This window comes from Homarus americanus, unplaced genomic scaffold, assembly GCF_018991925.1.
Source record: "Homarus americanus isolate GMGI-L3 unplaced genomic scaffold, GMGI_Hamer_2.0 scaffold19318, whole genome shotgun sequence".
NCBI classification, from domain to species: Eukaryota; Metazoa; Arthropoda; class Malacostraca; order Decapoda; family Nephropidae; genus Homarus; species Homarus americanus.
The window spans coordinates 4885128-4897183 of record NW_024732238.1 but is presented as its reverse complement, the minus strand read 5'-3'; the positions used below and the strand labels follow the sequence as shown (position 1 = coordinate 4897183).

Here is a 12056-nt window from a genome sequence, read left to right as displayed (position 1 = left end):
TATATGATAGTACCTGATAGCGCTGTACCAGAAGATCTGGCATGGTAGCTAGCATTCAGGACCCTAGCGAGCAAGGTACGTAGTGTGTACAATCAAAGACAAAAGTCGTGTCGCGGTTTTGTCTGAAGATTAAATATAACCCGTGAAACAATGAGAGACCCCTACCACAAGGTAGAGCGCACCAAAAGTTTAGCCCTTTGGCATATGTTTTCACCAAATTTCACGACACGACTTTTGTCTTTCATTGTACACATTGGCAGTAGCTGGCAAGGCAATATGTGTAAATTACTGTACTGTTGCATGGCAGTACACAGAAATGACCATAGCTAGCATGGCAGTTTGCACACATGACTGTATAGTTGTTGGTTTAGCAAAATATACAGAGACATGGCAATGAAAATGGTGAAGGGAGAAGATGATACATATAAGAACATAAGAAAATAAGGAGTCTGCAATAGGCCGGTTGGCCTGCGCATGGCAGCTCCTGTCGAGAGTTACTACCACTCTCTATCATCCATGAATCTATCTAGCCTCCTTTTGAAACTTTCCAGAGTTCCCGCACTTACTGCAAAGTTGCTAAGCTTGTTCCACTCGTCCACCACCCTATTTGTGAACCAGTTTCTTCCTATCTCCCTCCTAAACCTAAACTTATCCAACTTGAATCCGTTGCTCCGAGTCCTATCCTGCTCGGATATTATAAGAACTTTATCTATATCCCCTTTATTGATTCCTTTCACCCACTTAAATACTTCTATCATATCATATGCCAATTTACTGGTGATAAGGGACAAGGCACATTAGAAAAGGGTTCCAAGAACTGATCATCAGCTACACTGCAATAGTAATCAACACAATGCCATACAAGCTGGGAAGCCACGAAGAGCCCTTGGCATGAATGGTCTGGAGGAATGAGAAAAATTTTCTCCCATTCAATCAAGCATAGAACTAATTAACTGGAAATAGAAATATGTAACCAATTACATTATACCTTGATGTTAACTCTTCCTGACTGCTTCTCCATCTCTCCAAGGATTGCAGAACAGAGAGAGGACTTGCCGGCACCCACAGTGCCAACAACTGCCACCAGCGACGACTCTTTCACATCAAGATTGATATCTTTCAAGACTGGTTTACTGTCTTCCTCATCATGACCCCAAGCAAAGGTACCATTCTCAACTTTAATACAACTGTCTGCAAAAGAAGCATAAAACTTTATAACACAAAGAAAATATATATATATACAGTATATATACAGTGGTCCCTCGGTTAACGAGATTTCGGTTAACGAGTTACCTTCCATAAGATTCTTAACTTCGGTTAACGAGCAATCCCTCGATTAACGAGTTTCTTACGAGCCGACCTGAACATGTTTTCGCTTGCATTTGGCGGTCCACCAGCTGTAGTATTAGTCCGCCAATACAATAATCGGTTCTAGGGCTTAAATTCCTTACCATTTTAGCAAATATCAAGAAGTTTATATTATTCAATAATTTTAAAAGTTTAATATTAAATTTTTTAGTAATTTTAACAATTACTGAACATAATTGAAGGTAATGAAACTAGTTTTATGCGCGCCATCCAGCCTCTCAACACACCATACAGGCGTCAGTCTTTGTGTCTTTTCAGTGGAGGTAACATCTTGCTTGAAACTCTCTTCAACCAAACGCTTTTTTTCTGTGTTTGCAAGCAAATTATTGGTCATTTTGAAATTTATTTTACATATTGACAATATATAATGCAGTGCAGTGTTGGTTTAAAGAAAATAATCTTGAATTACGCCAAGAGAACTAAAATTTTATGGGTGAAATGGCGCCATGGGGTGACTTCTCTTTCACCCCAATGCCTTCTCTTCTCCTTTCTCCTCCACCCCCATTTTAATCCCCATCATCATCATCCAGGAGCCTTCTACATACACACCTCAAAGTAAGTGTACTCTTCTACCTTTTTTGTTGAATTTAGGCAATTTTCGGTGAGCTGGAACCAATTACCCAAAAACCCATTGAAACAATGGTTTTGGTTAACGAGCAACCTTCTAGAACGGATTGTGCTCGTTAACCGAGGGACCACTGTATGTATGTACGTATGTATGTATATATATATATATATATATATATATATATATATATATATATATATATATATATATATATATATATATATATATATATATATATATATATATATATATATATATATATATATATATATATATATATATATATATATATATATATATATATATATATATATATATATATATATATATATATATATATATATCACTCAACTAACCTAATAAAAATTTGTTCTCATACACTCCATACAAAACAAAAATCAATCTACTCATCAAGGTGTACAAAAGTCTCAAAGAAATGAGGGAAATCATATGACAGGTACGACAATAAGCACAAATACCTAAGGTGTCAACTTACTCTCTGTGTTGTCTCTTGATACATTGTTGGGGTCCAGTTCATCAGCATTTAGGAAATTGTTCAACCTTTTCAAGGAAACTTTTGCCTTGAGAGGAATTAACCTTCATTAGACTCTATACATATAACTAATCAAACAGTTTATCAGAACCTATGAGTGAATCTTTAGCAAATGTCATAAAATTTATAACAAATGTCATAATTACTAAATTGTTTACTTATATAAAATCAAATACAGTATATATACTGCATATATAAACATGATTTACTGAGCTGAAATTACTCTATTAAACAAAATTATATCAGTAATAAGCTTGAAAAAAATTAGGTAAAGAAAATTACTCAAGTATTTCCAAGATCAGGAACTTAGTATAAAATACTGTATTGATAAATCACCCAACAAAGGAAGAACAATCAAAATCACCACAGACTACAACTTATCCAATTTAGGTCAAAACCCAAGGAAATAACAGGGCCAGAACAACATGCATTACAGAATTTCAAACATAAAAACACCAAGCTGCATAAAACACAGACTGTACAGTGCACACATACCACGCTGAAGAAAGTTTGGTAACATGCAGACAAATAAACCGTTAACAAAAAGCATAAAATATTTTCCCTTTACCTTACTCCATAAAATAAAGTCAGACAGTAACCCAAAGAAACATACAGTACACACTAACTTAACTGAAAGTAATGCGTCCTTAGTGTGGATACTTAAAATGAGATATCCTTACCATCAAAATCATGAAAAAAATAATAATAAAAATAGAAATACAAATCTCTCCCATAAAAAAAATAAGATAAACAAAATAACAACAATCTGACAAAATATTACACTGCTAAATATCGCCTATGAAATGATAAGAAAACAATTATAAAATAACCCTTTATAAAATCAATAAACTCAAACCTATGTGGCAATTACCAAAACTGTATACTGTACTGTACCACTAAATAGGAAGAACTAAGGTGTACAGGTCGTTAATCTGTGCCAATTTCACAAGAACCAGATTTACAGTTGCATGATTTACTCATCATTACCCAATTCCTATTTATGTAGTGCAAAATACTGCAAAGACAGATTTAATTTGATCTGTTGATAAAGGTGACGTACTACTATGTGACTCATGATAAAGGTACCTAGAATTGTGATTTATTTAGTGGCCTGGCTCTAGACTCTTAGTGTATCTTTTACATGTTACGTGTAAACTTTACAACACAACACTGTTTAGAGAAAAAAGTTCTGATCACTTTCATTTCAGACATAAATTAACCTTTTAACCCCTTCACTACAGGGATGCTACTTTTGATATTTCATTTTGTTAATACCAGACAATTTCATTCAGCTCAGAGGGAACCTATACACAAAGGGTTAATTCTGGGGAGAGTTTGTATCATATTTACCCCCATGTGAAAATTATGTGGGTTTGCGCTAATATGTTTTTAAAATTTATTAGGCCACCTAAAAGACAATAATAATAGTAGTAGTGGAAGGTTATGTATAGTGGGTTAAAGTGAATTTTGTCAATTAATGGGTACAGTATCTCAGATTTAACAGGCTCTCTTATTATAATGTCTAAAAAACTTTTCAATGAAGGTGAGTAAATAATAAAAAATAGAAATTTGTACCAATACATCATCCTAAATATAAAACCAGAAAAGATGTGTTTAAGATATCAACAGAGTTGATGAAAAGAGAAGTAAAGATAACAGATGATGGATACTTTGATAAACTTGTCAAACTTCATTACTAAAGAAAAAACACCAATGACTTCATAAAGCCTATGTGTATATACAAGGCTGATGAAACACTACCTACATAAAAATAAGTCATTAAGCCATCAGAGAGTAAACAACAGGTGCTCATTCAAAAGAATCAACTTCAGTTTAGGAACTAAGATCACATGCAATTGAGTGTTATTGGATGACATAAATAAATAAAAATCTAAAGCATCCTAGACAGTATTAATTGTATTTATAAAGGGGGGGAGGTGTAAATAGCAAATGTAAAATCCAACCATGCTTAATACTATAAATTCTCTTGTTAGTGCAAAGCATCACGTTTGTGAAAATTAGAATACTGTACCATATTAAAATTTCATATAAAAAACAAAAAAGCACAAAATTTAGCCAGAAAATCTAGAATTAAAATTTACACAACAAATATAGAGTGTCTTTCTACTTTGATAATTTCATAAACATAACTGACTGCTATTACTTCAAGGTTAAATTCCAGACTTAATACTTACATCTCTTATGGAGTCTAACAATAAATGCAAAATGATTCTTTGAGCAATAGTTTCCCTAATGGAAAATTAACAGAAATATTTAGGAAAATATTTGGCAAATACAAGGAGCAAAAATCTCCTTTCTCTCTCCAAAATAACTAATGTCTCTTTGTCTACCATGCAAGAGGATGGCTCATGCTGAATATTTCTCAAATATTTACATTTCCACACTTTTCTGCATCTTTACATGTCATATACCAACAAGAACTTCAAACCATTTGATGAAGTGATATAGGCATTTGCTTGGCTGCAAGTAAAACAGTTGTTGTTTACTTGTACTGAGGAATAAACACCTTTATAAAGAAGTCTCTTATGGCTGTACAAGGTGTTAAGTCAATGAAAAAGTTTATCTAACTAGAGGTCTTCATATGTCAAAGTGATTGGCTGTGCATACAAAAGAGAGTAAAATCTTTCATAACTGCTTTGGCACAAGATCAAAAGGCAAAAGGCAATGAAACACAGGCAGTTAAGATGATGACAAAAAAAAAAAGGCTTGAATGAGCTAAAATGAAAATGGGGAGATGGATGTGTAATGTGATGTTAAGAGATAGGAAAACCGATTCAGAGCTAAGAGGGTGGCTGGGTATTGAGAGTATTGGCAAAGTTTTGTATAGAGGTGGGCTGATATGGCTAGAACATGTGGAGAGAATGGATGACACCAACTGAATAAAAAAAATGCACGAGTCTGAATGGAGAGGGGAGGCGAGCTAGAGGTAGGCCAAGAGTGACGTAGAGAGAGGTACATGTAATGAGCTCAGAGATAAGAGGCTGCAAGAGAGCCTGCAGTAAGAAGAGCTGTAATCAGGTAACCAAGGCTAACCCAAGCAATATGGAAATGGACATAAAATGGTGGTGATGATAGAAATGAAAAAGGGTAAGGTTCATTAAATGTGAGATCATGAAAGGAACAAAATTTCTATGTTTATGAAGGATACAAACCCAAAATTCTCATATGTTCGTAAAGTATTTCAATTTATCTCTTGTAATAGGAAATGAAAAAATGCATCTAAGAGGCTGACTCTAAGCTAAAACAAAATGGCATAAAATATCCACTCAGACTCAACCTTAGCTAAAGGCATTCCCATATCACCAGCTATGGAAGGAAATTAACATGAAGGGGCCTTTGTGAATCTAATCCCTGAATGGAAGGGGGATGTATGTCAAATCAGTATATGAACGTATTTAAGGATATGGCAAAGCAAACAATAGTTACAAGTTGCATTAGTGTGACCCACTCTCTCCTAAACACTAACTACAATATTACCTTCAAGATGTAATATCGGGCAATGAATGCATTTTTTTCTATAACTATAGTAATAAAGCAAATGAAACTTGGTAAATTTATAAAATTCATTAGTCATTATGATGATCATTTATATCTGAACACACCAGAGAGAATACTGCTAAAGAAATACTTGTATGCACACCAGAAATTAATTGAAGGTCACTGTTCCCTGCAATCTCCTCAACAAAAGCTTCCTCAGTGCACAATTGAGTCAGTCAGAACTAGTGTTTATGGAGCTGGTTGCAAATGACAAACAGAGCACTGTTCACCTACATGGTAATTCTTCCAAGTCAGAAAGTTGCCAGCTGTTCAGATACATAAGGAGAGTAATACTGTACTCTAATGCATTTCATGAGCCTTGAAGTAATATCCAAAAATATCCCATAAATACTTATATTTAATCTTGGGATTTTTTTTCTTCTTCTAATTCTTCAGTTATGTCTAGTGTTTGACGAGAGAAAGTATATAGCAAATCTGTGCTTGTCTGTACCTCAGTTAAAGCATATATCTAATAAATGCTTCAGTTGTAAATGTGCTGAGCCTCTATTGGTTTACCTGCACCATGGAGGTGATCATCATTGGCAACATAGTGATCGGGAATTGCATGAGATTAAATAGAGATATGGATACAAATGCTGTTTTTGCATCCAAAACGTTTTCTGGAGATACACTGATAAAGGTCGAAAAAGAGGCCAAGGACACCTGTTGGAAGAGAAATCATGAGTCTCTTTAAGCTTACATAATGTGGTAAGCATCATGGTGAAATGCCTCACACTTCCTGTAAGCCACCAAGTTTCACTGATAAATATGATAACCTTACAGCAATCTTTTATCCACTTACTATATTTACAATTAGCCACATCTTTGCCTGTCATTTCATATCATATATTACACGAAGGAATAAGGAAGGTGAAATGGAAGAAAATACAAATACTGTATTAAAAATGTGAAGACCAAATTATGGTGTCCATTGTATTACTCAACCCTTTCCTAGTACAGTGATCTCTCGGTTAACGAACGCCTCGGTTAACGAAATTTCAGTTAACGAAGTACCTTCCATAATCTTCAATTCAGTTAACGAATTCTTCTCAACATGTTTTCGCTTGCTCACCAGATGGAATATTAGTCCGCCAATACAGTAATCGGTTCTAGGGCTTAAATTCGTTCCCATTTGAGTAAATATCAAGAAGGTTGTACTATTCAATAATTTTGAAAGTTTTATATTAAATTTTTTAGTCATTTTAACAATTATTGAACATAATTGAAGTACAGGAAACTAGTTTTTAGCGCGCCAAACAACCACTTGACTCACCCAGCAGGCGTCAGTTTGTGTCTCTGCTTAGTGGAGGTAACATCCTACTTGAGACTCTCCTGAACATAAACTATTTTTACAGTACAATTATTGGTCATTCTGAAATTTATTTTACATAATGACAATATATAGAACAGTGCAGTGTTGATTTAAAGAAAATAATCTTGAATTACACCTAATGAACTTAAAATTTTATGGGTGAAATGGCAGCATGAAGCATGGGGTGATTTCTCTTCCACCCCCACTTCCTTCTCTTCTCCATTCTCCTCCACCCCCCACTTCTAATTCCAATCATCATCAACCAGGAGCCTTCTACATGCACACCTCAAAGTAAGTGTACTTTACTGCATTTATTTTTAGTTTGCATGTAATTTTCGGTGAGCTGGAACCAATTACCCAAAATCCCATTGAAACAATGGTTTCGTTTCACAAAATTTTCGGTTAACGAATGACCTTCTGGAACGAATTGTGTTCGTTAACCGAGGGACCACTGTACAGTACAGTATAGCTGACTCACCCTTCATTTGCTGTCATGCATTCTTTCTAACTACTGTAATAATTGACAAGCAGTCAATAAGGAACCTTAATTACTCTCTTTGAAGCCAATGTACAATCTGGTATTATGAATTACTGTACTGTAATTTATTTTATCAGAAAGTTTTTACATATAAGGACTTTTATTTCTACAATTTGTGTAAGACTGCTTCGGCATTACTTTAGTTAGTTAAGTGCTTTACAAATTATGTACAATATTAGTAACACTAACATAATACAACTCTGTGCTTATGCCTTTTAAAGTTTACTGCAGCTCCATACTACAGGTACCCTGTGCCTGTACACTATTACAACCTCAGAGAGAATTCTGGCAACAGTGTTTAAAACAGGAAAAGATTCATCATGCTGCTAAAACTCAAGCAATAAATATATACACAAGGTCATTTACCTGTACTGAATACGCTATAATTATTGGCATCAACCCCAAGGGGACACGAATAATGTTTAACAAAGCAATAGAAACAAATATTTTTTCTGCAGTCAAGGCATTTGCTCTGTCAATTAGTACATGTGTAGTAAGGGAGGCAAAGACAACCTGTAATTAAAAGCAAATAAAGTATAATAATAAAATAATAAAATATTAAAAGTAAAGTATAATGATAATATTAAAAATAAAGTATAATAATAATACAGGTAATAATAATAATAATACTGTATATGTGCATCTGAGTGTGTCTGTATCTATATATGACATTCTGTTCCTAAAAATAAAAAGTAAAGCAAAAGTGCAAAATTAACCAGTTTTATGTAGTAAAAGTGGAGTTATGTTCCTAACACTGATCCCCCCTTTCCTCAAATACGTACACTCTTACTCACAAATACATAGAAAGTATGTGCACTAAATTCATACAAGTTACTGTATATACTGCACAACAAAACAATGCACAGCTGTTTGGACTGTCTTCTCAGCATGCCTCTCAATCATACTTAAGCTGGAGTCATCGACTTTGCAAAGTACAGTACTGAAAGTTCATACGAAATGGCAGACTCCCCACTCACATGCTAGTGAATGTCTGTCTGACAGGATCACACAGGACATCACCCTTTTCTTATATGACCCAGAATCGAACCTGGGACAGAGATGGAAAGAGGTACGCACTCTTCCATTATACCACAAACATTCTAATTACTCCTAATTATTCAAGTGTTTAGGGTTCACACATTGTTTATCAATAATAAAAAGAGTTAGGATCAATACAGTATAACAATATCAGTGAGTGTTCCAGATAATCTGATATGACAAACACAGTATTATAGAATGACAAACCAATCATAAGAAGAAAGCAGAATAAACAGCCAGACAAAATAAAACTGTGGACCAAATCATATATAACTACTGTTGTTAATGATTGGACACTCCTCAGAGCTTGAGAAATATTCCCTCCTTTCAAAATGAAAGGAACTCCGGTTGAGACTCTTATTCTTCTGGTCCTCTACTTCACACTTAACTTCCATTATAAAATGGAAATAATAACAAGATAAGTAAATTGGAGATGCTTACTTAAAAGAATCAGGCAGCTGGTTTGTGTTGGTGGACTACCTGCATCCTTTCCCCCTCTTCCCTCCTCCTGTTACACTGCTGCCAGACATCTCCTTACCCCCTCATATTCTGCTGCCATATCCACCCTGCCTGACACCAGCAAACATACACTGAGGCATTCATGCGTTTGGCTTTTTTTTTTACAGTGAATTTCTACACAGAATTGGAATTACAAAAATAAGAAATCAAATTTAAAAAATTTACCATAACAGCTGGAGCGGATTGGTTATGCGTTGAACCCCAGTGAGTAATTAGCTTTAGCTTTCACTGTCTCTTGATTATGGGGTCCCATCATTAACAATTAAGAGTACAGGTATAATTTTTCACTCAGGGTTAATGAGTTTGAAGGAAATACAGTACAGTACTGTACCTGTAGAGCAAAATATGGTCTTTACTGTACAGTATAGTCTTGGTTTACGTGGAATTTCCTTACGAGGTTGGTCATTTACGCGGCACCTGTCCAGACGCGCCAATTATTAGTTACGCAGTACATTCCTGAATTTACGCAGGAAGCGGTGCGGACAAGCTGCGCGCTAGGTCGCTCTTACGTCACCGCTGACGTCAGATGACGTTTCGGACTGTGATTGGGCCACGCATCCTTACCACCCACGCACCCCCTCCGCCGCGAGCTGTGATTGGTCTAATTTAACGTGGCATGCCCTGCCACCAGAGGGAATAAGTCGCTGACCTTAGAAGCGTCAGTCCCATTGTCCTCCGTCTCTGCGTATACAGTGCTCCCTTGTGCCCGCTAATCTGCTCAACAATGGCTTCCGCTGGACCCCCACCACCCCCGAGAAACCTTGAACTACTTGGCCCAAGCCGCCCAAAGCCCAAGTGAAGTACAAAATCATCCAGGAGTTAGAGAAAGGTACAAGATAGGTGGATCTCGCCCGACAATATGAAGTTAATGAATCGACGATCTGCACCATCAAGAAGGATGCCGGCAAGATCAAAGAACACACGAGCATCACAAAGTCTGCAGGTGCGTCGATGGTGAGATATTGCCACAATAAGGTGCTGCTCAAGACTGAAGGTTTATTGGTCAGGTGCTTGATTTGTCAGTCAAGAAGGAACGTGGCGGTCGACATGCGGGCAGTGCAGGACTACGCGAGAGAACTGTACCTATCAGTGGCAAGAAAAATGGGAGTTGCAGAGCCCAAACCCTTCACTGCTTCCGCTGGGTGGCTGTAAGGTTTCAAACATCGTAATAAGATCATGAACGTTGAAATTGTTGGTGAAGGAGCAAGTGCTGACCGGGCTGCCGCCATGAATTTTCCCCCATTCTTACGAGAAATTATGGAGGAAGGACAGTACACCGACGACCAAGTGTTCAACATGGATGAATCCGGGTTGTTTTGGAAGAAATTGCCATCCAAGACCTTCGTAGTCAAGTCTACGAGCAAGTGTCGGAGCCGGAAGTTGCAGAAGGAGCGCATCACCGTCCTGTTCACCACCAATGTCTCCGGCACTTGTAAGCTGAAGTTGTCTGTGATCCACAAAGCCCGCAAGCCGCATGCCTACAAAAATATGGACATGAGCAAGTTAAATATCCATTGGCTAACCTCAGGGAAGGCGTGGATGTTCACTGGTCTGTCCTTCTCCTGGTTTGACAACTGTTTCGTTCCTGATGTGAAGAAATTCTGCGAGCAACATAATGTTCCATTCAACATTTTGTTGGTCCTTGACAACGCACCAGGACACTCGCCCCTATTGCTGGATCATCACCCCAATGTAAAAGTGGTCTTCCTTCCCCCTAACACTACATCGTTAATCCAGCCCATGGATCAGGAGTTGATATGCAACAATCAAGGCTGCTTTCGCCGCAAAGAAGTTTCGGCACCTGAACGACTTCACCAACACCAAGGATGAATTGCAGAACCTTCTGAGTGGCACTGATAGCGAGAGCGAGGATCCAGAACAAGATTTGGCGGACCATGAAGTGCGAGTCGAGCAGTTCTGGAAAATGTTTAACGTCAAGAAAGCTGTTGATTTCTTGGTGGAGGCATGGGGGCAGTGGTCTGCGGCAACGATTCGTCACGCGTGGTGGCATGTGTTGGAGGGTATCCCAGGTGGGAGGCAGAGTCAAGTGGTGGCTGGTGAGGCTCAGTTTGTTGCTGTGGCTTTGGACATTGCAAGAGAGGCTGCACAAAGTGTTAGAGCTGCAGGCTTCTCCGAGACCACCAACGACGACATCCTGGAGGTAATCAGGCAACCTGAGGTGACTGCAGACGAGAGTTGGAAGATGATGACGTCAGTGAACAGCCAGGTGTTACGGAAGAACAAGAACAGAAACTAACACATGGTGATGTGAAGGAGGTCATCGAGTTGCTGAGAAAATCAAGCTCATCCTTGCCAAAGACCCAGTCAATCATTGCTATGAAGTGTCAAGTAACCTTCTGTTGAAATCTATGGAGCCGTATGCCCAAATGTATCACGACCACATCAATGCTAGCCGTCAACGAAACATTACCGAGTTCTTCATCCACAACCCACCACAGCCACAGCCAGCCCAAGTCAGTGATAGTGAGGATATGGACTTTGAGGGGTTTGACGCCGAGGCCCTGCTAGCCTCTGTGGTGGATAGTGATACAGGTGATACAAGTGATACACATGAGGGCCAGTAATCTGCCCTCTGTCCCGG

The 12056-nt window shown here is 37.5% G+C and overlaps 1 protein-coding gene across 3 annotated transcripts in view; it reads right to left on the bottom strand.

Annotated features, from left to right (window-relative positions):
• The window catches only part of LOC121868360 (multidrug resistance-associated protein 1-like), a 46778-nt gene that overhangs the window by 19122 nt on the left and 15600 nt on the right, over positions 1-12056 (bottom strand). For 2 of the 3 annotated variants that reach the window (XM_042368879.1, XM_042368880.1), the window contains exons 13-14: positions 2433-2517; positions 989-1191 (exon numbers count right to left, since the gene is read on the bottom strand). In XM_042368879.1, the coding sequence (XP_042224813.1) occupies positions 989-1191; positions 2433-2517 (288 nt within the window). Of the gene's footprint in view, positions 1-988; positions 1192-2432; positions 2518-6563; positions 6711-12056 lie in introns of all 3 variants that reach the window. The other variant, XM_042368881.1, reaches the window with a different exon arrangement.